This window comes from Macaca nemestrina, chromosome 9 (assembly GCF_043159975.1).
Source record: "Macaca nemestrina isolate mMacNem1 chromosome 9, mMacNem.hap1, whole genome shotgun sequence".
In the NCBI taxonomy this organism is placed as follows: domain Eukaryota; kingdom Metazoa; phylum Chordata; class Mammalia; order Primates; family Cercopithecidae; genus Macaca; species Macaca nemestrina.
In genome coordinates, this window is record NC_092133.1 from 120,980,988 (window position 1) to 121,008,852 (window position 27,865).

The 27,865-nt window shown below is 37.5% G+C and overlaps 1 protein-coding gene across 5 annotated transcripts in view; it reads right to left on the bottom strand.

The window, feature by feature from the left end:
- LOC105480036 (armadillo repeat containing 3) overlaps positions 1 to 27,865 on the bottom strand; it is a 115,735-nt gene that overhangs the window by 82,763 nt on the left and 5,107 nt on the right. For 3 of the 5 annotated variants that reach the window (XM_011738473.2, XM_011738471.2, XM_011738472.3), the window contains exons 3-4: positions 14,415 to 14,532; positions 632 to 757 (exon numbers count right to left, since the gene is read on the bottom strand). In XM_011738473.2, the coding sequence (XP_011736775.1) occupies positions 632 to 757; positions 14,415 to 14,532 (244 nt within the window). Of the gene's footprint in view, positions 1 to 631; positions 758 to 14,414; positions 14,533 to 25,951; positions 26,115 to 27,865 lie in introns of all 5 variants that reach the window. The other 2 variants (XM_011738474.2, XM_071070391.1) reach the window with 2 other exon arrangements.

Genomic DNA, 27,865 nt, shown 5'->3' on the forward strand with positions numbered 1-27,865 from the left:
TGGCGCGATCTCAACTCACTGCAACCTCCACCTCCTGAGTTCAAGTGATTCTCCTGCCTCAGCCTCCCGAGTAGCTGGGATTACAGGCACATGCCAAATATGCCTGGCTAATTTTTGTATTTTTAGTAGAGACAGGGTTTCACCATGTTGGTCAGGCTGGTCTCGAACTCCTGACCTCAAGTGATTCGCCTACCTTGGTAAATGCACATTTAAATTTATCTTTTGTAAAATATAGTTTGCAGTTTCAAAAAAAATCAGTTTATCAAAAAATCAGTTTAGGCTTTGTTCACTAAGAAATATATATGAAATGTAACATACATGTAGGCAGGCAAATTACATTACACTAAAGAAAAAAACTTTAAGAGAAAATGATTGCTATCTCAGCTTGTAGGACTACCTCACCAACTCTGAGAGGAGTTTTTGCATGGATGTGCTTGCACATATTTTCCTATTTTAAAATTATCCCTTAAAATATGAAATCACACATTTGCTGCATTATACTGATAAAACGTTTTTGTGAACATTAAAGTCAGTTTAAATAAAATTGAAACAAATTCCTTAATGTTAAATTTAAAAGAATGATAATGCATTACATGGGATTATTTGATTATTTTTTAAAGTTGATACTTACTATTAGAAGCCAGGATTCCAAATATCATAGTAGCATTTCTTCTTACAATTTTATCTTCGTGGGTGAGTAGCTTAGTTAAAGGTTCCACAGCTCCAAGTTCAAGGAGGGTTGCTTTATTTTCCTCACCTGACATCACACGTAAAACAAAATCATACATGGATATTATCGATCTCATCAGCATTCTGCCTTGTGCCATTCCAATTTATTTGCCATTTGCCTTTCACATTATTCTTGGCTTACACTCGTATTTCCCTCAGAATAAACTTAAAGGACAGGCATCCTGGACATTTCCTCCTCTTCCTTCCCCTGTTTACAAAGCTGGCTTCATCTTGTCTTCAGTTCTGAGCTCACACTGCACCTCCTTGGAGCAGTCCCCCACAATCACCCTATCTACTGTCACCACATCCAAGTCTTTCTTATCCCTCTTTATCCTGTTGTTTTTTTGTCATATCACTTAACAACCTCTGTGTTTTGCTTACCTACTCCATGATAACTCCCCATAAGGACAGATGCCCTTTCTGCCCTATTCTCTCATAACCTTAGCGCCTAGAACGGTGCCGGTCATGTAACAGAAACTCAACAAATACTTCCTTGCATAATTAATTAGTTCTAGCCCTTTTCTGTAGATTTGATAGAATTGTTTATAGATGTCATCACATTAATTTTATGTGCCAAAGCGACTGAGCTAAGGGATGCACAAATAGCTACTAAAACGTTTCTGGGTGTGTCTGTAACGGTGTTCCTGGAAGAGATTAGCATTTGAATCTCTAAACTGAGTAAAGACATGCGCTCACCAGTGTGAGTGGGCAATATCCAATCTGTTGAGGGCTTGAGTAACAGAGAGTGTAAAAAGGAAAAATCCTCTCTCTTTTTGAGCTGGGACTTCCATCTTCTCTTGCCCTGGAACATTGGAGCTCCTGTTCTCAGGCCTCGGGACTCCAGGACTTTACAGCAGCTTTGGTTCTCTGGCCTTAGGACACAGACTGAATTACACCCCTGGCTCTCCTTATTCTCCAGCTTGCACATGGTATTGTCATGGGACTTCTCAGCCTCCACAATCATGTGAACCAATTCCCATTACAAATCTTTTCATATATTTCTACATATGTCCTATTGGTTCTCTTTCTCTAGAGAATCCTGACTAATACAATGCAAAAGATAACTGTAATAATAGAGAAAACTGAAATTGTGGAGGGGTGTTTATGGGAACTCTACTTCTCATTTCTCTTTTCTTTTTTTCTTGAGACAGGGTCTTGCTCTGTCACACAGGCTGGAGTGCAATGGCATAATCATGGCTCTCTGCAGTCTCAACCTCCTGGGCTCAAGTTATTCTCTCACCTCAGTCTCCTGAGTAGCTGGGGCTACAGGCAAACACCACCATGCCTAGCTAATTTTTTTTCAACATTTGTTTTGTAGAGATGGGGTCTCACTATGTTTCTCAGGCTGGTCTCAAACTCCTGGGCTCAAGTGATCCTCCTGCCTCAGCCTCCCGAAGTGCTGGGATTACAGGCTCCACAAGCCACTGTGTCTGGCCTCATTTTTCTATAAACCTAAAACTGCTTACGGAAAAAGTCTAGAATTTTTAAAAACAATATATTCTATAAGTTGTGAGAAAAATTCTGCAAATATATGTCTGATACAGAAATAAAGAATGTGTATCCAGAATATATAATTTCTAAAACTGAATAAGAAAACAAGCAAATTTTAAAATATATATGAACAAATGATTTGAACAGATACATCACCAAAGAGGATATACAATGATGATAAAGTACATTTTCTCTGCATCATTAGTCATTAGGGAAATGCAAATTAAAACCACAAGGAGATACCACTTCACAGCCACAAAGATTACTATAATCAAAAAGATGAACAGCAACAAGTGCCAGCTAGTGTAGAGCGAAATTAGAACCCTCATATATTGCTGGTGAGAATATAAAACGTACAAATCACTTTGGAAAATGGTTTAGCAGTTTCTTAAAATGTTGATGTACACCTACCATATGACCCAGGCAAACTGTGGTAAATCTATATAATGGAATAGCAATAAAAAGAAATGCTACAATATGAATTAATCTCAAAATAATTAGGGTGCGTGAACAGAGCCAGATTATATCATCTTCTATAAATCAAATAGAGATAGTTCTACCTCTTTCTCTAATTTGTGAGAAAGTTTTTAACTACAAATTTTCTGGATGCCTTCTATTTCTTTTTCTTGCCTGATTGCATTGGCAAGAACCTCCCATACAATGTTGAATAAAGACATCCTTCTCTTGCTCCTGATCTTAGGGGAAAAGCATTCAGTTTTTTACCATTAAGTGTGATGTAAGGCATAGGGTTTTTTTGTAGATATCTTTTATTAGGCAGAGAAAGTTTATATCTATTCCTACTTTGCAGACATATTTTATCAGGAGTGGATGTTGGATTTTGCCAAAAAGGTTGTTTTGCATGTATTAAGATGATCATATGGTTTTTCTTTTTTCTTAAAAATTTTTTTTTTCTTATTGCTGCTGTAATAACAAAACTAGTGGTTTAACAACAACACAAATTTATTATCTTATGGTTTGAAAGTCAGAAGCCTGATATATATCTCAGTAGGTGAAATTCAAAATGTTGGCAAGGCTATCTATGCTCCTTGGGAGCTAAGCTCTATGGCAGAATCCATTTCCTTTTCTTTTCCAGGTAGCATGCCTTGGTTACTGAGTCCCTTTCATCTTCAAAGCCAGAAATCACACCCTTCTGACCTCTGTTTCCACCATCATATTGTCTCCAATTCTGTCTCTCTTGCCTTCTTCTTTCACCAATAAGGGCCTTTGTGATTGTGTTGGCCCAACCTAGATAATCCAAGGTAATCTCCTCATCTCAAAGAGAGTTGATTAGCAACCTTAATTCTATCAGCATTCTTATTTCTCCCTTGTCATGTAACACACTATTTTCATAGCTTCCAGGGATTCTGATGTAGATACTTTGGGGTTATTTTTCTACCTACCACACATGGTGAAATACCTTGAGTGATTTTCAGTTATTAAACCAATCTTGCAATCTGGGAATAAGAGTCATGTAGTCATGATGTGTTAGCTTTCTTTATACATTGCTGAATTTAATTTGCTAACATTTTGTTTAGAATTTTTACATCTATGTTAATAAGGCATATTGACTTGCAGATTTCTTTCTTGCCTTTTTCTGTTTGGGCCTTTATACAGTAGTGGTGGCTTCACAGAATGAATTGGGAAGTATGCCATCCTTTTCAATTTTCTGAAAGTATTTGTATGTAATTGGTATTATTTCTTCCTTAAATGTTTGGTAGAATTCACCAGTAAAATCATCTGGACCTGGAGTTTTGTTTGTGAGAAAGTTTTTAACTACAAATTTCAGTTTTTGTAATATAGAGCTATTCAAACTGTCTTTTTCTTAGTGAGCTTGGAAATTTATATCTTGAAATAAACTTGTCCACTTAATCTAAGTTGTGGCATTTATTGGTATTAATTTATTGATAATATTCCTTTTATCCTGTTCATATCTGTAGGATCTCTAGTGATGTCCCTTCTCCCACTCCTGATATGGATAATTTGTCTTCTCTCTTATTTTGTCTATCAATCCATTTAGAGGTTTATCATTCTTACTGATCTCAAAAAGCAGCTTTTCATTTTTATGGCTCATCAATTTTTTTTGTTATCTATTTCACTGATTTATACTGAGATATCTATTACATCCTTATTACTAACTTTTGGTTTGTTTTTTGTTTTTGTTTTGAGACAGAGTCTTACTCTATTGCCAGGCTGGAGTGCCGTGGCATGATCTCGGCTCACTGCAACCTCTGCCTCCCAGGTTCAAGAGATTCCCCTGCCTCAGCCTCCCAAGTAGCTGGGACTACAGACGCGCACCACCACGCCTGGCTAATTTTCTGTATTTCAGTAGGGATGAGGTTTCACCTTGTTGGTCAGTATGGTCTCAATGTCCTAACCCCATGATCTGCTCACCTCAGCCTCTCAAAGTTCCAGGATTACAGGCAAGAGCCACTGCACCCAGCCTTGTTCTTCTTTTTCTAGTTTCTTAAGATAAAGTTGAGGTTATTGGTTTGAGACTTTCCTTGTTTTCCAGTATAGGCATTTAGTGCAATCAACTTCTCTCTTAGTGGCATCCTTTACTGTGTTTTAATTTTCAATTATGATTTTTGTTTTGATTTCTTCTTTGATTTGCGAGTCATTTAAAAGTATGTTATTTATTTTCTAACTGCTTAACAATTATCCAGAGTTTTCTACATTATTGATTTCTAAGTCCACTGTGGTATGAAAATATATTTTGTGTTATTGGAATCACTTAAAATTTATTGAGGCTTATTTTATGGCCCAGAATATGATCTATTTGGATAAATGTTCTGTATGCACTTGAAAAAAAATGTGTACTCTACTGCTCTTAAAGTGTTCTATAAATATTAATTAGGTTAAATTCATTGATATTGTCAAATCCTTTATATACTTATATATTTTCTGTCTACTTGTTCTTTCATTTATTGAGAGGAGTATTTAAATCTCCAGCTCTAATTGTGGATATCTATTTCTCCTTGCATTATTAGCTCCATGTATTTTGAAGATCTCATATTTGGTACATAACTGTTTAAGATTTTTCGACCCAGGAAGCACAAAGGGTCAAGGAATTCCCTTTCCTAGTAAAGAGAAGCTGTGACAGATGGTACCTTGAAAATCGGGACACTCCCACCCTAATACTGTGCTTTTCCAACAGTGGTAGCAAATGGCACACCAGGAGATTATATCCCGTGCCTGGCTCATAGGGTCCCACACCCACGGAGCCTCACTCACTGCTAGCACAGCAGTCTGAGATCGAACTGCAAGGTGATAGCATGGCTGGGGAAGGGGCCGTTGCTGAGGCTTGAGTCGGTAAACAGAGCAGACCAGAAGCTCCAACTGGATGGAGCCCACCACAACTCAAGGAAGCCTGCCTGCCTCTGTAGACTCCACCTCTGGAGGCAGGGCATAGCTGAACAAAAGGCAGTAGAAACTTCTACAGACTTAAATGTCCCTGTCTGACAGCTTTGAAGAGAGTAGTGGTTCTCCTAGCACAGAGTTTGAGATCTGAGAATGGACAGACTGCCTCCTCAAGTGGGTCCCTTACTGCCAAGTAGCCTAACTGGGAGACACCTGCCTGTAGGGGCCGACTGACACCTCATACAGCCAGGTGCCTCTCTGAGATGAAGCTTTCAGAAGAAGGATCAGACAGCAACATTTGCTGTTCTGCAACCTCCGCTGGTGATACCCAGGCAAACAGGGTCTGGAGTGGACCTCCAGCAAACTCCAACAGACCTGCAGCTGAGGGTCCTGACTGTCAGAAGGAAAACTAACAAATAGAAAGGACATCCACACCAAAACCCCATCTGTATGTCACCATCATCTAAGACCAAAGGTAGATAAAACCACAAAGATAGGGAGAAACCAGAGCAGAAAAGCTGAAAATTCTAAAAATCAGAGTGCCTCTTCTCCTCCAAAGGAATGCAGCTCCTCACCAGCAACAGAACAAAGCTGGACAGAGAATGACTTTGACGAGTTGAGAGAAGAAGGCTTCAGGTGATCAGTAATAACAAACTTCTCCGAGCTAAAGAAGGCTGTTCGAACCCATCACAAAGAAGCTAAAAACCTTGAAAAAGGAGTAGACAAATGACTACCTAGAATAAACAGTGTAGAGAAGTCCTTAAATCACCCAACGGAGCTGACAACCAAGGCACGAGAACTACGTGATGCATGTACAAGCTTCAGTAGCTGATTTCATCAACTGGAAGAAAGGTTATCAGTCATTGAAGGTCAAATGAATGAAATGAAGCAAGAAAAGTTTAGAGAAAAAAGAGTGAAAAAACAAACAAACAAAGCCTCCAAGAAATATGGGACAATGTGAATAGACCAAATCTACATCTGATTGGCACACCTGAAAGGGACGGGGAGAATGGAACCAACTTGGAAAACACTCTTCAGGATATTATCCAGGAGAACTTCCCTAACCTAGCGAGGCAGGCCAACATTCAAATTCAGGAAATGCAGAGAATGCCACAATGATACTCCTCAAGAAGAGCAATTCCAGACACATAATTGTCAGATTCACCAAGGTTGAAATGAAGGAAAAAATATCAAGGGCAGCCAGAGAGAAAGGTGGGGTTACCCACAAAGGGAAACCCATCAGACTAACAGCAAATCTCTTGAGAGAAACTCTACAAGCCAGAAGAGAGTGGGGGCTAATATTCAACATTCTTAAAGAATTTTCAACCCAGAATTTTCTATCCAGTCAAACTAAGCTTCATAAGTGAAGGAGAAATAAAATCCTCTACAGACAAGCAAATGCTGGGAGATTTTGTCACCACCAGGCCTGCCTTACAAGAGACCCTGAAGGAAGCACTAAACATGGAAAGGAACAACCTGTACCAGCCACTGCAAAAACATGCCAAATTGTAAAGACCATCAATGCTAGGAAGAGACTGCATCAACTAATGAGCTAAATAACCAGCTAACATCATAATGACAGGATCAAGTTCACACAAAACAATATTAACCTTAAATGTAAATGGGCTAAATGTTCCAATTAAAAGACACAGACTGGCAAATTGGATAAAGAGTCAAGACCCATCAGTGTGCTGTATTCAGGAGACCCATCTCATGTGCAGAGACACACATAGGCTCAAAATAAAGGGATGGAGGAAGATCTACCAAGCAAATGGAAAACAAAAAAAAGAGGGGAGTTGCAATCCTAGTCTCTGATAAAACAGACTTTAAACCAACAAAGATCAAAAGACACAAAGAAGGCCATTACATAATGGTGAAGGGATCAATTCAACAAGAAGAGCTAACTATCCTAAATATATATGCACCCAATACAGGAGGACCCAGATTCATAAGGCAAGTCCTTAGAGACTTAGAAAGAGACTTAGACTCCCACACAATAATAATAGGAGACTTTAACACCCCACTGTCAACATTAGACAGATCAATGAGGAAGAAAGTTAACAAGGATATCCAGGAATTGAACTCAGCTCTGGACCAAGCAGACCTAAGAGACATCTACAGAACTCTCCACCCCAAATCAACAGAATATATATTCTTCTCAGCGCCACATCACACTTATTCCAAAATTGACCACATAGTTGGTAGTAAAGCACTCCTCAGCAAATGTAAAAGAACAGAAATTAAACAAACCGTCTTTCAGACCACAGTGCAATCAAACTAGAACTCAGGATTAAGAAACTCACTCAAAACCACTCAACTACATGGAAACTGAATGATCTGCCCCTGAATTACTACTGGATACATAATGAAATGAAGGCAGAAATAAAGATGTTCTTTGAAACCAATGAGAACAAAGACACAACATACCAGAATCTCTGGGACACATTTAAAGCAGTGTGTAGGGGAAATTTATAGCACTAAATGCCCACATGGGAAAGCAGGAAAGATCTAAAATCGACACCCTAACGTCACAATTAAAATAACTAGAGAAGCAAGAGAAACACATTCAAAAGCTAGCAGAAGTCAAGAAATAACTTAAGATCAGAGCAGAACTGAAGGAGATAGAGACACAAAAAACCCTCCAAAAAATCAATGAATCCAGGAGCTGCTGTTTTGAAAAGATCAAAAAATTGATGGACTGCTAGCAAGAATAATAAAGAAGAAAAGAGAGAAGAATCAAATAGATGCAATAAAAATGATAAAGGGGATATTACCACCCATCCCACAGAAATACACACTATCATCAGAGAATACTATAAACACCTCTATGTAAATAAACTAGAAAATCTAGAAGAAATGGATAAAATCCTGGACACATACACCCTCCCAAGACTAAACCAGGAAGAAGTTGAATCCCTGAATAGACCAATAATAGGTTCTGAAATTGATGCAATAATTAATAGCCTACCAAACAAAAAAAGTCCAGGACCAGACGGATTCACAGCTGAATTCCACCAGAGGTACAAAGAGGAACTGGTATCATTCCTTCTGAAACCATTCCAATCGATAGAAAAAGAAGGAATCCTCTCTAACTCATTTTATGAGGCCCACATCATCCTGATACCAAAGCCTGGTAGAGACACAACAAAAAAAAGAGAATTTTAGACCAATATCCCCGATGAACATCAATGCAAAAATTCTCAATAAAATACTGGCAAACCAAATCCAGCAGCACATCAAAAAGCTTATCCACCATGATCAAGTTGGCTTCATCCCTGGGATGCAAGTCTGGTTCAACATAAACAAATCAATAAACGTAATCCAGCATGTAAACAGAACCAAAGACAAAAACCACATGATTATCTCCATAGATGCAGAAAAGGCCTTTGAGAAAATTCAACAGCCCTTCATGCTAAAAACTCTCAATAAACTAGGTATTGATGGGACATATCTCAAAATAATAAGAGATATTTATGACAAACCCACAGCCAATATCATATTGAATGGGCAAAAACTGGAAGTATTCCCTTTGAAAACTGGCACAAAACAGGAATGCCCTCTTTCACCACTCCTATTCGATATAGTATTGGAGGTTCTGTTCAGGGTAATCAGACAAGAGAAAGAAATAAAGGGTATTCATTTAAGAAAAGAGGAAGTCAAATTGTCCCTGTTTGCAGATGACATGATTGTATATTTAGAAAACCCCATCGTCTCAGCCCAAAATCTCCTTAAGCTGATAAGCAACTTCAGCAGTCTCAGGATACAAAATCAATGTACAAAAATTGCAAGCATTCCTATACACCAATAACAGACACAGAGCCAAATCATGAGTGAACTCCCATTCACAATTGCTTCAAAGAGAATAAAATACCTAGGAATCCAACTTACAAGGGATGTGAAGGAGAACTCCTTGAAGGAGAACTACAAACCACTGCTCAACGAAATAAAAGAGGACACAAACAAATGGAAGAACATTCCATGCTCATGGATAAGAAGAATTAATATTGTGAAAATGGTCATACTGCCTAAGGTAATTTACAGATTCAATTCCATCCCTATCAAGCTACCAATGACTTTCTTCACAGAACTGGAAAAAACTACTTTAAAGTTCATATGGAACCAAAAAAGAGCCTGCATTGCCAAGACAATCCTAAGCCAAAAGAACAAAGCTGGAGGCATCACACTCCCTGACTTCAAACTATATTACAAGGCTACAGTAACCAAAACAGCATGGTACTGGTACCAAAACAGAGATATAGACCAATGGAACAGAATAGAGCCCCCACGAATAATACCACACATATACAACCATCAGATCTTTGACAAACCTGACAAAAAAAAGCAATGGGGAAAGGATTCCCTATTTAATAAATGGTGCTGAGAAAACTGGCTAGCCATATGTAGAAAGCTGAAACTGGATCCCTTCCTTACATCTCATACAAAAATTAATTCAAGATGGGTTAATGACTTAAATGTTAGGCCTAAAACTATAAAGTGCAGTTCTTGAAGGTGACATGTGGTGTACTCTTGCTTTTTATCCAGTATACCAATTTCTCCCTGTTAAGGTATTTAGGACATTTATATTTAATTTGATGTTTGATATGGTTAGGTTTAAATCCACCATCTCGTTATTTGTTTTTTATATGCCCCATTTTTCCATGTTTTCTTTTTTCTTCATATTCTGCCTTCTTTTCTATGTATTCTAGGAATATTACTTATTCCATTTTATTTCATTTTCTTATTTACTATTATCCTTTATTTTGTTATTTTAGTGGTTTCATTAGGGTTGCAGTATACATCTTTAACATATCACAGTCTACTTTCAAGTGCTATTAATGCACTTCACATATGAGATCCTAACAATAGTATACTTCCATTTTTTTCCCTTTCTGTCCTGGGGCTGGTGTTGCCATATATTTTGTTTATACATATGTTTCAAATTGCACAATATATGATTATTTTGTTTTAAAATAATAAATTTGCTTTTGAAGTGATTCAAATAACAAACAAAACATATATTTTGCCATTTCTAGCACTCTGTATTCTTTTTTGTAGATCCATATTTCCATCTAGTGTTATTTTCCTTCTGCCTAAAAGGCCTGTTTTTATTATAAGTAGTAGTGTAGATCTGCTGGAAATAAATTATTTTAGTTTTTTTATGTTTTAAAAAAACTTCATTTCACCTAAGTTTTTGAAAGTTTTTTTCTGGATAGTAATTCTGGGTTGAAAGTTTTTATTTTTCTTTTATTCTTTAAAGATTGTTGCTCTATAGACTTCTCACTTGTGAAATTTCTGATGATAAATCATCCTTATTTATAATTTGTTATTTAATAACTATTGTCATCCTTATCTTTTTTGAATGTAACATGTTTTTACTGATTCTGGCTGCCTTTAAGATTTTCTCTTTATCACTGGTTTTAAGCAATTTGATTTTAATGTACTGCGGCATAGTTTGCTTCATATTCTTTGTACTTGGGTTTTGACAGACTTTTTGGATCCATAGACTTAGAGTTTTCATCAGACTTAGGGAAACTTTGGCCATTATTTCTTCAAATGCTTTTTCTGTCTCTGTCTCCCTTTTTCAGAGACTCCAATTACACATATAAGTTCATTAATCTTTTTATTCTGCAATGTCTAATCTGCCTTAATCAAAGCCTATGTATTTTTCATTTCAGACATTGAAGTTTTCATCTCTAGAAGTTGTATTCGGGTCTATCTTATAGCTTCCATGTTTTTACTTTCTAAACAGATAGAATACGGTTGTAATTAATCTTTCAATGTCTTTTCCTGCTAATTCTAACATGTGGGTCAATTTGATTTACTCATTGATTTATATCTTATGCATTTTTTTCTGCTTTTTTTCATGCCTCGTAATTTTTTTATTGGATGCAAGACATTGTGAATTTTACCTTCTTGGGCAATGGATATTTCTGTATTCTTAAGATTTTTTTCAGGGACAAATTAAGTTACTTGGAAGCAACCTGATCCTTTCAAGTCTTGCTTTTAATATTTACTAGGTGGTACTAGAACAGTGCGCAATCTAGGACTAATTATTTCTCATACTGAGGCAAGACTCCTCTGTGTATTCTACATAATGCTCCATGAATTCTGAGGTTTCTGCCTGACTGATGGAACAGGCGCGCTACTCCTAGCCCTCTGTGAGCACCAGGCACTGTTACCCCAATCCTTTGGCTGCCTCTTTGTCCAACTGTTTACCTCACATATACATGCTGCTCACTACTCTTCTAAATACAAGAATGGGACCCTTTACAGATCTCCTGAGTTCTCCCTCTGTGAAACTCATTCCTCTCCTTTACTCTGTTCTGAAAACTCTAAATGCCTTTATTTCTCTGGACTTTCATGTTTGTCTTCTTAACTCAGAGAGTTCCAGTGCTATGGCCAAAAAGCTCTCTGAAATCAAAAATCTGAGGCAATCATAGGGTTTACTTCCCTTGTTTCCTGCCTCTCAGTGTTCACTGCCCTTTATTGTCTGATGTTGATAGTCTTGTCAACTGTTATTTCATGTATCTGGTTTATTTCCTTCATTGTTTCCACCAATAGAGTAAGTCTACTCTACTTTCACATATTGGGTCTGTTTCATTCATTGTTTCAGGCAGTAGAGTGGTCCGTCTTGGCCAGAAGCCAAAGTCCTATCATATATTTTTTTAATTTTAGAAAACACTACTGGTATGAAACATCAGATTTAAAATTATTTCTGTATTGATTTCATAGGAAATACATTCCTATCTATTTCTTCATGTCATGCAAAAAGAGATATATAATTAGATACATGTGACAGCCTGATGATGTATAATGACTCTATTAGACTGAAAGGGATTCATGCTGCCATAGATGCACAATCCAATATCTCCCTGAAATTTGACCCAGGATTCTACACCATCCATTCAAAAAGATATAGTACCTTCCAGAAACACTCTGGTTTACATCTGGATCCTCAATGATAACCTGAGTGACAAAGCAAGGTGAGTATTGTACCCTTTGCTAATTGAATGATTTGTTGTTCTCTAATTCAATTTCCAACACAATATGTCAAATATCATTTATTTAAAACAAAATTGTCCCTATATTAGTTTGAAATGTTTTATTACAAAAATCAGTTTAGTTACATTAAACTCGCAATTAAATTAATATTCTCAATTAAACTGTCATGCAACATAATAAAAGTCTAATCTTACCATTTGTAGTAATATGAGCACTAAAATATAAGCATCTTGTATGTTTTTAAATCCTCTATGAATAAACCTTTCAATAGAACCTGATATGTAATGTTTACAGTGTTTAAATAAGCTTTGTTTTACAACATTAGTTTTACAGAAAAGTTACAAAAACAGTACATAGAGTTTGCACATACCTCAGACCTAGTTTCCCCTATTATTAACATTTGATGTTAGTATGGTACATTTTTTACAAGTAATGAACTAATATGAAGACACTATTATTAACTAAAGTACTTAGTTATTTGGATTTCCTTAGTTTTAACCTATCATCTTCTTTCTGTCCCAGCGTCCTATGTCATTAGTCATAATGCCTCCATTATGTGAATTTCTCAGACTTGGCTGTTGTGGATAGCCATGACAGTTTAGAGGAGCATCAGCTAGGTATTTTGTACCTGAACCGGGATTTGTCTGATTTTAAAAAATCATTATTAGACTGGGGTTATGGATTTTTAAGAAAAATAACACAGAAATAAAGTGTCATTTTTATCACATGTCAAGGGCACTTATTATTAATAGGACTTATCACAGTTGGTGGGTTTTTTTGTTGTTGTTGTTGGTTGGTTGGTTGGTTTTTTGAGACAGGGTCTCTCTCTATTGCCTAGGCTGGAGTGCAGTGGCACAATCTCAGTTCACTGCAACCTCTGCCTCTCAGGGTCAAGAGTCCTCCCACCTCAGGCTACTGAGTAGCTGGGACTGCAGACATGTGCCGTCACACATGACTTATGTTTTTATTTTTTGTAAAGGTGGGGTTTTGCCATGTTGCCAAGGCTGGTCTTGAACTCCTGGGCTCAAGTGATCCTCCCACCTCAGTCTCCCTAGTAGCTGGGACTACAATCATGTACCACCACACATGGCTAGTTTTTGTATTTTTTTTTTGTAGGGAGGGGACTTTGACACATTGCCAAGGCTGGTGTCAAACTCCTGGGCTCAAGTGATCCACCCACCTTGGCCTCCCAAAGTGATAAGATTACAGACATTAGCCACCATGCCCAGATGGGTGGTGTTGATTTTGATCACCTAGCTGAGGTGTAGTGTTTGTCAGGTTTATCCATTATAAGCTTATTTTCCCCCAGTTCTATGTTGTACTGTTTGGATATAAATCACTCTGTGCACCTCCCACTCAAAGAGTGGGGAGTTATATTTCACCTTCTTGAAGTCAAGAGTGTCTACATAAACTTTTAGGAATCATTTGTCTCTTCTCTTCCATTTATTCATTCATTTATTTATATCAGTATGGACTGATGGATACTTATTTTCCACTTGGATTATAAGCCAGTACTACTTTACTTTGTTGTTCTAATTGTTCCAGCTTTGACTATTAGGAGTTCTTTTAGTTTCTGTGACATTTACAATTTCTAAAACCACAATGAAACTTTCAGAATGACTGTTCTACCCAGTGACTAAATTACTCCTTAAGATTAAGCTAGGCACTCAGGGAGAGAGATTGCTTTTAGGTAATGCATTAAATAATATTCTGGTTATCTGAAATAATTCATCTGACAGCAAATAAGTTAAAGACTAGGAAGAAAAGTGCCTAAGAGGTAGTAAATATTTTAAGAAATTAATGAAATGGAAAGATAAACTGAAAAAAGTCCAAACCTTTTAAAGCAAATTTATAAATGGCTTCACATGCTTTAGCCAAAATTTCCTCTTCTGGAGAACGAAGCATTAACACCACAGTGGCTGCTTTTTTGCTTTCAATCATTAATGGATCAAACTGAAAGGCAGAAAGAAAACTATCAGGTTCACATATGAGCTTTAAAAATCACATTAAAAATGAATGGGTCTTAAAACTTAGAGAGAATGTAATCTTGCAAAAAGGATGTGGTCACTGCCCAATAAGTGCACCACAAAGTTTTTCATTTAAAAAACATCAGCCGCTAGAGAAACAATTGTCAGCACTGGAATGCCTGGGGTATGGTGGGAAGAGCAAAATGTTTTGGAATCTGACAGGTCTAGTTTCTCAATTTAGCCATGTGGAATCAAATGAATTATGCTCCTAGAATGTCAATTTATTTTTCTGTTTGATGAGGATAATAGTACCTATCTCAAAGGTACTATCTCAAAGGAGCAAGGAAAGGAGTAGAGGCCATGTATGTAAAGCACTTAGCACGTCATCTGGCGCATGACAGATGTTTACCAAATGACGTATTATAATGCTTATTCAATACACAAAATCCTTGAATACCTGTATATATTTTATTTCATGACCATCTCAATAATTAATACTTGCTTTCCAACCACTAGACTCTAGAAAAGCAGGAATTACATATGTAAAACAACAAAGCACTAGAAAAGAGCATATAACAAAATGTAAAATTGAATAAAACCTGGAACAGGGAAAATGATAATATAGTCTAAAGAAAAGTATAGGACTCTAGGAAGACCTGTGTCCTGAGAATTCATGTGTAATTGAAACGAAATGTGTAACTGAAATGAACTGTTGTTCATAGCACATAGAGGCTTTCTGTGGTCGAGGAGAAAGCAAATTATTACACTATTTTTCTTCCATTTCCAGAGACTAATGAAGGATGGAGTTCTCCTTAGGATAAGGGAAAAAAAAAAACTGTATTTCAAAGCTTTAGCTGGTTCTTTGTGTTGGCTTTCCTATATAGACATCTTACTATGTCATGGAATATTTTTAAGATTGTTTCGTTTTAGGTAGAGAATGCAGAAATACATTACTCTGATTACTCCAAGGAAACATAATTGTGTGAGTTTGGAAGAGTAAAGAAGAAAGAAGATGGCAAGAAACAATGACCTGAAAGGACATAGCCAGGATAAAACTTCCCTTTTGGAGAGAAATGGCTGCTGAATTTCAGAACAGCATTGTCTAACACCCAAAGTAAAGCTGCTGTTTTTCTATGGCTCCCTCTATACTAGAAGCTATAAGAGTTCCAAAAGTCTTGCTTGTTCTTAAACCTCTTAGACCCTTTTAGAGAAGACAAATCTTCAGTAAAATGTCAGTTGTGTACAACAGGTTGGTGGCACTTGTGTTTCTCGACATGATCCAATGAGAAAAGTTGGCTTCTAGCTGAGCCAAGAGCAATGGCTGGGGTGCTGGCTGCAACACTGATCAGGAGACCTGAAAGCCCTGGAAATCCACAGAAATCTTAAGGAAGGACTTCTGAATGTAGTTAGGGTTTGGGGCTTGAGAACCATCTACTTTAGGTCTTAAAAGGTAGCCCCAGAATTCCTGAGGACCTCACATCACCCAAGTGACACATGTGGCTCACTGACCACAGCTTTTTTCAATCTGAAAAGTTAGGAAGTTGGAGTATGATCTCTTCCAGATATAAAATTCTAGGATTTTATGAAGTGCAAAACATATGGCAGAGACAATAAATACTCTGATGAGAGTGGGGAAATTAATTTGAAACTGGGGTAAATAGAGAAAGCTCCATGGATGCTTCAGATATGATTTGAAGAACAGATAAAATGGGATGGATGGCGATAAGAAGGAAGGATATGCAAATGAGGAAAATAACACAAGATGGTTTAAAATGGAAATAAATGTTTATTTATGGTGGATAAAATATTAGCTTGACCAAACAGAAAATATACAACAAGAAGCAGAAATAATATTGAATAATAAGAAAAAAGACCTCAGCAAATGACCTTACACCTTTCCTTCTCCTGACTGTTTATGGAAGATAATCAACAAAGATCCAAGGGAAAAGGATTATGACTCCGGAAGGTTTATATCTGGCTAGGTTATCTTTCAGATGTTCGGGCATTCACAAACTCAAAGTGTATCAACCATACGGTCTTAAACAAATTGCTCAGGCAAAATCTCCAGCCAAAACTTGGGAGGACCAAAATATAAAAACAACAGTGGTAGATCAAAAAATGCAGTAAAATGTATTCTGCTGTTTAGCTTACTAAATGTTGCAGATGATGTTGTGAATCATAATACAATTCTTTTCTTTTTTTTTTTTTTTTTTTTGAGATGGAGTCTCGCTCTGTTGCCCAGGCTAGAGTGCAATGGCGCGATCTCAGCTCACTGCAACCTCCGCCTCCTGGGTTCAAGCGATTCTCCCTGTCTCAGCCTCCTGAGTAGCTGGGATTACAGGTGTCTGATTTTTTGTATTTTTAGTAGAGATGGGGTTTTGCCATGTTGTCCAGGCTGGTCTCGAACTCCTGACCGCAGGGAATCCGCCCGCCTCAGCCTCCCAAAGTGCTGGGATTACAGGCATGAGCCAACTCGCCCGGCCAATGCAATTCTTAAGAAAGGATTCCTGAAGTGATAATGATTTATAAGGAAAAAAAAAATTAATAGCGGCTTGGAATTAAAACAGATTTTTTTTTTCAACAAAACAGGTAAAGAAAATTTTTGGTTTTTTTTTTTTTTTTTTTTTTTTTTTTAGACGGAGTCTGGCTCTGTCGCCCGGGCTGGAGTGCAATGGCCGGATCTCAGCTCACTGCAAGCTCTGCCCCCCGGGTTTACGCCATTCTCCTGCCTCAGCCTCCCGAGTAGCTGGGACTACAGGCGCCCGCCGCCTCGCCCGGCTAGTTTTTTGTATTTTTTAGTAGAGACGGGGTTTCACCGTGTTCGCCAGGATGGTCTCGATCTCCTGACCTAGTGATCCGCCCGTCTCGGCCTCCCAAAGTGCTGGGATTACAGGCTTGAGCCACCGCGCCCGGCCCAATTTTTGGTTTTTAAAAAAGAGGCATGTTGCCTAGCTATTTTTTATTTTTACATTAATAGAAAAAATGCAGGTTAAAATGTGTATTTAATAGATAGGCTACCAACAAGTAACCAAAGTTCCACACTGCCAGAAAGAAAGGGAAACAAAGGAAAATTGCTCAATTCAGAAAAGGGACAGAAAATACAAAAGAAATTACAAGATGAAAACATAGCAAAGAAAAACCACAACTTCAAATAGAATATTAGGAATAAAATCAAATATGTCAATGATCAAAATAAACATCACTAGGGTAAATAAATCCAACTAAGTCTGTTAGATTGGATTAAAAAGCAAAATCGACTCAGTTTGTTTGTGTTATTAGGTATTTCTTCCACTTGATCTTTAATTTTATTAAAGAATATTAATTCAGATCTCTCCAACTAAGATATAGAACATTTCTAGTATCTCTAAAGGTTTCCTCACACTCCTTTCCTAAGCCACCCTGCCCCCATGAGAGAGAATCATTATTCTTTTATCTCTTCAGTTATTTAAAATAATCACTTAATTTTCCATTTTTGAACTTCATATAAGGAATTATACAACATTCACTCCTTCTTATTTGTTTTCTTTAGCTCAGTGCAATACCTATTGCAGTTCTTTCACATTTTTGCTTATATAGCTAAGTCATATTTCTTATGGCTATATAATGTATTCCATTATATAAATATACCAGTTTGGGTTCTTTTCTTTCCAGTTTGAGGAAATCATAAGTCACAATGAATATTCTTTTACATGTCTTTTTGTGGATATATACATTCATTTCTCTTGGGTATATATCTAGGAATGGAATTGATGAGTCATAGGGTAGACATATATTTCCCTTTCATAGGTACTGTTGAACAGTTTTCCAAAGCAGTTTTATCAATTTACTTTCCCACCAGCTATGAATGAGAGTTCCAGTTGCTCTACATCCTCACCAATGCTTGGTATTATCAGTCTTTTTAATTTGCCTTTCCAAAGCTCTTCAATCTTAGTTTTAAGTCTATCTGCTTTTCATAGTTATTGCAGCTGGAGAAATGCCTGCTGCTACCTGCTACCTGCTACCTGCTACCACTATATCTAGACAGAAGAGAAGTGTTCTCATTACTTTTGAAAGTTCTCTCCTGTCTCTTTCGCTAATTCTGACTCAGTAGCATTCATCTATCATTCAGCTTTGTCTTCTGCTATTATGCTTGAGAACCCATTAATTTTTCTCTATCTGCCTATAGATTGGTTTCCTACAGCACCCACAGTGTACAGGTTCTGAGGGGTTCTTGGTAGCCAACCAGCAAGTGGTGAGAGATATAGCTTGACTTTTTCAACTACTCCCACTACAGAGATTCTTCAATTGCATTTGGATCCCCAGTCCATTTACTCCCTCTGCTTTCTCTCCCTTTATCAGCTTTCTCCCTTCTTCCCCTCTTAAGTTGCTTAGATTGTACGTTCTATTATCTGAGTAACACTTCTGCTAAACCCTAAACCTCCTTGTCTGTCTTATCATCAGATGAATCTTCTGAAACCCATACCACAAGTGAACACTAGTATTTTCTTCTTTGCATTTGTACCCAAGTGTCCAACCATTCTCAAAGAATGTTAAACTAGAAGAAAGTTAGTATCATTGTAAATTCACGACCAGCAATTGAGAGGGCCTCACTGCACACCAGGTTTCTACATTTCTTTTGTAAACTTGATTTCTCCTTCTCAAAAGAACAAAATTATTTCAAACATTTCTACTATCCTTGAACATTTAACACTCCTACTTCCCCCTTTCTTTCCTCCTCACCCAGCAAAATTTTCAGAAAAAATAAAGTTACCAGATGGAAACTCCATCAACTTCCAACTTGCAAATTCAAATCTACCTATATCTGCACATGTTCTTCTATTACATCAGAGAAAATATCCAAGGCCAATCCCTAATAGGTGCTTTGGCTTTTTTTTTACTCACTCACTTTCATTAATTAATTCATGTATTTAATAAACATTTATTGAATCCCTATTAAGTGCCAGACACTAAGACCAGCACATTAGATAACTCAATCTCCTATTTTCACAGAATGGACACATTCTCATCTTATAATACTTTATATTATTAATATAATATAAATTAATAATACTTTATATTATTAATATAATATAAATTAATAATACTTTATATTATTAATCATCCCTTTTGTCTCATGAGTAGTCAACTCCTCCCTGTCTACTAAATTCCTCCATTACTTCTTTTGAATCCAACTTACAGAAGGCCAATTTAGATGCAACACAATGAAGTTATTTTCAGTGTAAGTTTGACGAGTTTTGAGGAATGTATACATCTGTATAGAATTTTAAGAAACAGATCTGTGTAACCAACCACTCCAAACAATATGTGAAGATTTCCATGCCCCAAAACATTCTCTCTTGCCTCATTGCAGTTAATTCCCCTCCTATGACTGGTCCCAGACAACCACTGATCTCCTTTCTTTCACTACAGATCAGTTTCGCCTGTCCTATAATTTAGTAGTAATGAAATTACTACATAGGGACCCTTTGTGTAGGCTTCTTTCATGTGGCAGAATATTTCTGGGATCCATGTTTCAGGGATCTCATTTGTTTTTGCCTTTCTTTTTACTGCTGAGTAGTATCCCATTGTATATCACAATTTGTTTATCCATTCAACTGTCGATGGACCTCTGGGTTGTTTCAGGTTGGAGCCATTATGTATAAAAGCTGCCACGCACATTTTTATACAAGTCTTCTTATGGACAAATGTTTTCATTTCTCTTGAGCAAATGCCTAGAAGTAAAATTTCTGGCTTGTCTGGCAAGTGCATGTTTAACTTTGTAAAAAAAAATATAATTCTGGGGCGCTGCAGCTCATGGCTGTAATCCCAGCACTTTGGGAGGCTGAGGTGGGAGAATCACTTGAGGCCAAGAGTTCAAGACCAGCCTGGGCAACATAGTGAGACCCTATCTCTACAAAAAGTTAAAAAATTAGCCAGGTGTGGTGGCACGCACCTGTAGTCCTAGCTACTTGGGAGGCTGAAGTGGGAGGATTGCTTGACCCAGGAGTTCAAGTCTGCAGTGAACTACAATCATACCACTGCATTCCAGCCTGGGCAACAGAGTGAGACCCTGTCTCAAAAAAGAAAAAAATACAATTTAGTTTTCCAAAGTAGTTCTACCATTTGCATTCCCATCAGCAATGTATCTGTATCCAACATAGTACTTTTATCTCTTCAGTTATTTAGGTCTTAATTTGTCTCAGGAATGCTTCACAGTTTTCAGCATATAGGTATTGATTTTATTTTCTTAAACAAATGTCTAAGTATTTCATTGTTTCTTATGCTATCGCATAGCCTTTTTTGCCATCATGTATCTTAAACTTGTGTTATTAGGTGAATAACACTTAGGACCATTAGAAAAATAAACCTTTGTATCATTATAAAATGTCCATCTTTTTCTCAGGTAATATTCTTTGTCCTGCAATTGTAATATATTTCATTTGGTATTAACATAGGTGCTCCAGATTTCTTATGATTAGTGTTTGCATGGTATATATCTTTTATTATGTTTTTATTTTTATGTGTACCTTTATACATAAAGGAGGATTCTTATAGACAGGTTAGACTTGAGTCTTGCTTTTTTACTCAGTTGGACAATCACTTTTTATTGGAATATTAGATTATTTATATCCAATGTGGTTATTGATATGGTTGGGTTTTAATTGATCATCTTGCTATTTGTTTTCACTTTGTCACATTTGCTCCCTGTTCCTTTTATCCTGCCTTTTCTCAGTTAATTTGCTATTTTTTAGTATCCCATTTTACCTCCTCTGTTGGCTTATTAACTGATTTTCTCCTGGTTATAGGTCACATTTTCCTTTTTTGCATACCTAATAATTTTGTATTGGATACTGGGCGTTGTGAAGATTATGTAGCTGAGCATCTAGATTCTTTTGGGGGCTGGGGGAGGAGTAGTGTTCCTTAAAGTATATTGAAGTTTGTTCTGGCAGGCAGTTGTTTTACTTATGGATCAGGTTAATCTATTTAAAGCCTGTCTTTAAGCTTTATTAGGTAGGGCAGGACTAGAGAAACCTTTACTGTGGGGCTGGGTTTAGCCACACGACTATTAAGGCATGGCTTTTCTGGGGACTCTTCTCAATGCCCCAGGTATTCAATAAGACCCTCCATGCCTTCCAAGCAAATTACGTGCTTCCCAGACCGGTGTGAGCTCTAGAAAGGATGTGACTTACAGCACCCTGAGAGTTGTCCATGCATGTCCTTCACCATGTGGAGTTTCACCCCGTACAAATTAGAATTCAGAGAATCCAGAGGACCGTTAACAGGATTTCTGGAGCTATTGTGGTATGTTGGTCTGTTCTTTTTGGTACTCTACCCTGCAAACTGCAGCCACCTTATCCTCCCTGAACTCTGATTTCTTGAAACTCTTTTATTTTAAAATAAAAACCAACTTTCCTTAGATAGTAATCATCCTCCATATACCACATTACACTTCCTTGTCTTTCACAATCAAAAACCTTACGAATATTTACTTGTCTCATTCTCACTCCTTGCTGCACATATCCAATCTTTCACCCTCATTAACTTACCAAAATAGTTCTCACTAAAGCCACCATGTGGGAGCACCATGTCACCCAGGACTTCTTGAGAGTTTTATTTCATTTCTAAAGAAAATAATACAATAATACTTGAAACTATAGAGAGTTATGGTGTATTTAATTGTCAGGCCTCCATCTCTCTTTTTATTGTTTTTATTCATGGTGGTTTGGGGGTTGAAATTCCTTGGATGACTGGGCTTGCCTGCTTGCTTTTCTTTCTCTTCTTCCACAGCTGTTATTTTTCAGAATTTAACACACTGCATTATGTCTTTGATTTACACGTCTGCTTCAGTATATTGTACTTCCATTCGCTCCGTTGCTCAGGCTTGATTTCTCAACTTGTCCCCTTCTCAGACTCCACGTCCTACCCATCAGCATATCCTGCCAGCTCGACCTTCAAAGCTCCTCCTCACTCTGGCCACATCTCTCATCTTCTTCATGGTGACTTCCTGGGTCCGAGCTGCCATTAGATCTTAACTGCACATATCCAATCTGACTTGTAACATCTTTCAAGCTGCTCTTCCAGTTTTCATGTTTCTTCCACATTGTAGCTAGAACAATCTTATTTTTCATTTTAAATACAAATCAGATGTCACTACTCCTCTCTCTGTCACATTCCAATGAATTCTCCTTTGTGCACATTAGGAAAAAATCCAACTTGCTTAACATAGCCTAATGTCCTACATGGTCGTCACCATCTCGCCATCTTTGTGACCCCCTCCTACAACTTGCTCACTAATCTCCTGCCACACTAACCTTCCTGGCATTCCTCAAACACACTGCATAAGGCAGTGTGGTCTGGCTGGGGTCCCCTCCCAGATATTTGCACAGAATACCCCATCGTTTCATTTAAGTGTGTTTTGGTTGAGATCCCACCAAGAAGGCCTGCCCTGACCAAGATTCTATTTAAAGAGGCCTCATCACACTCCTTACCATATCTGACTTTATTTTTCTTCATTCATCGTATCACTACCTGAATTATATTGTTATTAATTGACTGTTTCTCCCACTATAATATAAGCTGCCTTGGGGCCTGAACTTTCCTTTCTCCCCATCTTTATGCCCAGGATGTGGAAGAATGCTTGCATATGGTAGGCACTCTATATTTGTCCAGCAAATAAATACATTTCTTCAGGCAAAGGACCATGATGTTTCTCTGTCTCCATCACCTATGGACAATACCTGGAAGATGGAAGTACTTGGAAAATGTCTGTAAACGAATGTATTAAAGTGCCCCTGGAAACTTTTTCTATTCTTGTGGCCTTAAAGTGCCTTAACTGTGTACTGTTTGCTGATGTCAGGAGAGAGGGCTCTGAATCTGAGGTCCATGGGGCTATCAGTAGGCTTTGGGGGCACATTCTCTATGTGAAATTACGTGTAAAACACTTGGAGTACATTTCAGAGGGAGGAGGGTCCACAGTTCCCAACCTACCTTCAAAAGGCTCCTTGATTGCCCCGCAAACTCCTAAAAACCACAGCCTTAGATCGTCTTCACCACTTACGGCACCTTCCCTCATGTCCCAGCTGGCCATCTTCTCTACCAACCCACATCCAAAACAGATTTCCCTTCCCTCTTGGAAATTTCATCCCAGAGACCTCTCATGTTTCTATGTTTTTCAAGCTGATTATATAAGCATGTGAATAAGGATACAATGGTTAAGCACAAGTATGTCATGATCGCCATAGAAAAACAAGTCTCAGAGGAGTAGGTACAGTACACGAAAATACATTTAAACATAAGCTTTAGTAAATATCATTTAATAGTCACATGTTACTTAAATGTGATTCTATAATAATTAAAATTAATTTTAAAGACCAGGTGCAGTGAGTCATGCTTGTAATCCCAGCACTTTGGGAGGCCGAGGTGGGAAGATCTCTTGAGCCCAGGAGTTCGAGACCAGCCTGGGCAACAGAGTGAGACCCTGTCTCTACAAAACATACAAAAATTAGCCGGGTATGGTGGTGTGTGCCTTTAGTCCCAGCTACTCAAGAGGCTGAGCAGGGAGGATCACTTGAGCCTGGGAGGTAGAGGCTGCAGTGAGCCATGATTGTGCCATTGCACTCCAGCCTGGGAGACAGAGCAAGACCCTGTCTCAAAAAAAGAAAAAAAAAAAAAGAAAAAGAAAAAGAAGAAAAAGATAATATGGGGGATGAGAAGCTTAAAGGGAAGCTTGAGACTGTAAGAGTTGCCATCCAATGGGCTGACAAAGAAGGGGAAATACCAATGTTTGGCAGAGAGTAGAGAAACTTGGCATGACACTTGTTTCTCCTACAGAGCCTGTACCATTATAGTAATTTTTTATTAAAAAGGGCACTGAGAATAAAATGATAATAACAGAGTGCCACGTGACTAAATAAATAATACTGTGCTGTCATTACATATCCCATCTGCTTTCCCATAAGAAAGTCACAGTCACCAACAAGCTTGTTGAGAAACTATAATTTCACACTCTTTGCAAAAATAAATGATAAAACAAAATTATTTACAAAAAGAATGAAAGAAAATGGAAGCATTTTGGCTAAGTTTTGAATTTTAAGCCCAGTCCATTAGAGTGGCCATAGGCTTCTAGACATATTTTTATGTCTCTGTTAAGGAATAATACTGCCTAGAATAGTGCTGTCCAATAGCACTTCAGCAATGAAAATGTTCTGATTTTGTGCTATCCAATATGGTAGTCACAGGTCACAAGCGGTTCTTCATTCTTTAGCATTTGAAATGTACCTAATGTGACTGAGAATCTGAATTTTTAACTTCTTTTTAAAAAAAATAGAGACAGAATCTTGCTGTTTTTCCCAGGCTGATCTTGAACTCCTGGCTTCAAGCGATCCTCCCACCTCAGCCTCCCAAAGTGCTGGGATTACAGATGTGACCCATTGCACCTAGCCTTTAAAATTAATAATTTTAATCATTGTAAGTTCAAATTTTAATAACCACATGTGCCTAGTGGTTGTAGTATTGGCACAGGTCTAAAAAAAAATACAAAATTACAAAGATGACCTCAGTGAAAATAGAGATCATCACAGTTGAGTGATTTTTACGGTGCCAATAAGTACAAATAAAAGGCTTTTAAAATTTCAATTTCAATATGTTTACAACAGCAGTCGTCCCAGATCATGAGGCACTAATTGTATAGGAAAAGAGAGAGAGATAAACAGGAGGAGGTAGACAGCATTCATCTAATAGGAACTTTCAGTAGAGAATATCTAGACATCAGTAAAAATTTGCTAAAATGTCTAAAGATTAAAATGAAAGTAGCTAAAATAGCTTTTAGTTTGCTTTATAACCTGATCAAAGTAGCAAACTTTTGGAGTAAGATGAGCAAGCTGAAAATTATCTATATGGTTTTATATAGGTATATTGTTTATGAATTTATATTTTTTATTAATTCATAGTGTTTAACTGTGAGGAGGGAGAAAGATGGGAAAAGAAGTTCATACAACTTCTTTACATAGCAAAATAAGTGATAAAATTATTTACAAGAAGAATGAAAGTAAATGGAAGCATTCTGGCTAAACTTTGAATTTTAAGCCCAGTCAATTTGAGTGGCCATAGGCTTTTAGAATATTTTTATGTCTCTGTTAAGGAATAATACTATCTAGAATAGTGCTGTCCAATAGGCTTTCAATGATAAAAATGTTCTGATTCTGTGCTGCCCAATAGGGCAGGCACAGGCCATTTATGTATTTATCTTTTAAAGTCCACAGTACTGTTGTCAGTCTATGACAAAGAATGAAAGGTTGAGTTCTGAGATTGATGAAGGAGGTCCAGGAAAACCCAGGAGACCTCACCCTCTTCCCAGGAATTGGATTTGGTTGTGCGGCTGAGGGGGCATGTTCTACTATTTTCCATTGCTGTGATTCTATACTCACCCTGCTTAGCTTCCTGTGTGCATTTAACTAAGGAAAGAAAGTCCTGACTCATTAGCATAAATATTCAGTTAACTTGATACTTAATCATTATGGTTCCAGGGCCAGGTCATCATCTCTTGGGAGTTTAGATCTTGTGGCTTTATCCACCGAAGCTCAATCACCTCTGAAATATTAAAAGACTACAATTTCCATGCTTGCAAACTCAAAGATCTGACCATAAATTATGATGGCCACACACCAGGCCTCAGGAGACTTCAGTGGCCAGCTGGTCTTCCATGCTTCATCCCTGACTTCCCTGTCTCCTTTGACAGTTCATACAAACTTGTTCAGTTCTGTAGAATGATGAACAGCACCCTCGACTACATCATTAATAACAACATCTACCAAGCTCTTACCTAATGCCAGGCACTGTTCTAAGCATCCTACATTTATCTAACCTTACTTCACTGATGTGAGTGGGTCTTCCTATGAATTAAGCAGTATCACATCCTCACTGTGGTGCACAGAGGTTAGAAAGTTCACCCAAGTTCATAGATGGGCAGAAGTGGATAATGGAGTAAGGACCCAAACTCAGGTGGGATAGCCCCAGAGCCTGTACTCTTAGTCACTGGATATCTTGCCTTATACTAAATCAGGCCTAGTAGAGTCATTTCTATTAGGAATTCTTTTATGCAATATTCCACTGTAAATTTTCCTTTTATTAAAGCATCACAAACAGCCTTTTGGCCAGATATGAAAATGATTTGGAAAGGAAGAATATAGTTGTATTGGTTGATCAAGCCATATCTTTTCCATATGTAGGCATCTTCTTAGTTAGTGTCTCTTTCATGAGAAGAAGATGTAAATCAGTACCATATATGCATATATTAATGTTACTACAAATGAGAATATTAAGAAAAGCAAAGGGAGCTTTTTGTTTTAATCCTATTGCCAACACTTTTCTTGCTGTCTTTATTACTCATTTTAACCTGTAGAGGAAAGTCTGATAAAAATTAAAGTCTTTGGAAACAATATATCTAGGAAACGTATAAGACGCAAATTGCCATTAGTTGACAGAGAAAAGTTTATTTTCTTAAGTAGTTATATTTCTTTTTAAATGTGGTTTTCATTTACAATGTATAGAATAAACCTTTATTGACTTTAGAGGTATATTCTGGAACAAGTTCCAGGTTAAGATACTGTAAATTGTGGCATACTGCTTTGAAGTATGAGAACAAATACTGTAGAAAAGGGCTTATATATTATTTTAATACCACTCTGTCAATTTTTGTTTGTTTGTTTGTTTGTTTTTTGAGATGGAGTCTCGCTCTGTCGCCCAGGCTGCAGTGCAGTGTCGGGATCTCGGCTCACTGCAAGCTCCGCCTCCCAGGTTCATGCCATTCTCCTGCCTCAGCCTTCTGAGTAGCTGGGACTACAGGTACCCACCACCACGCCCGGCTAATTTTTTGTATTTTTAGTGGAGATGGGTTTTCACTGTGTTAGCCAGGATGGTCTCGATCTCCTAACCTCGTGATCCGCCCGGGCCTCCCAACACTCTGTCAGTTTTACAGTCAGAGTAGAAGGGTGGAAGTCCCCTGGGAAAGACAAGGAAAAGTAAGGACCATTGGTCAATGTTACACCCGCCATTGGCTACCTCCAAGGCTGTTGGGAGCTGAGGGAGCAAGAACTCTATTTTGTTAACCACTAGGACTGTGTTTCTCAAGTTCTCCATGGTGTCCCCAAGGATTGGAGTCCAGAGGAGGATATCAGCAAGACATTATGAAGTTATAGAAAGTGTATTGGACACATACATCTATTGTTTATTAGTCCCATAATTCTAATTTTAATCAGAATATGTTTTTGCTAATAAGATGCCAATAATGCTATTTGGTAGCAAAAAGAGGGGTAATACAAACCTTGGATGCGATGAAAAAA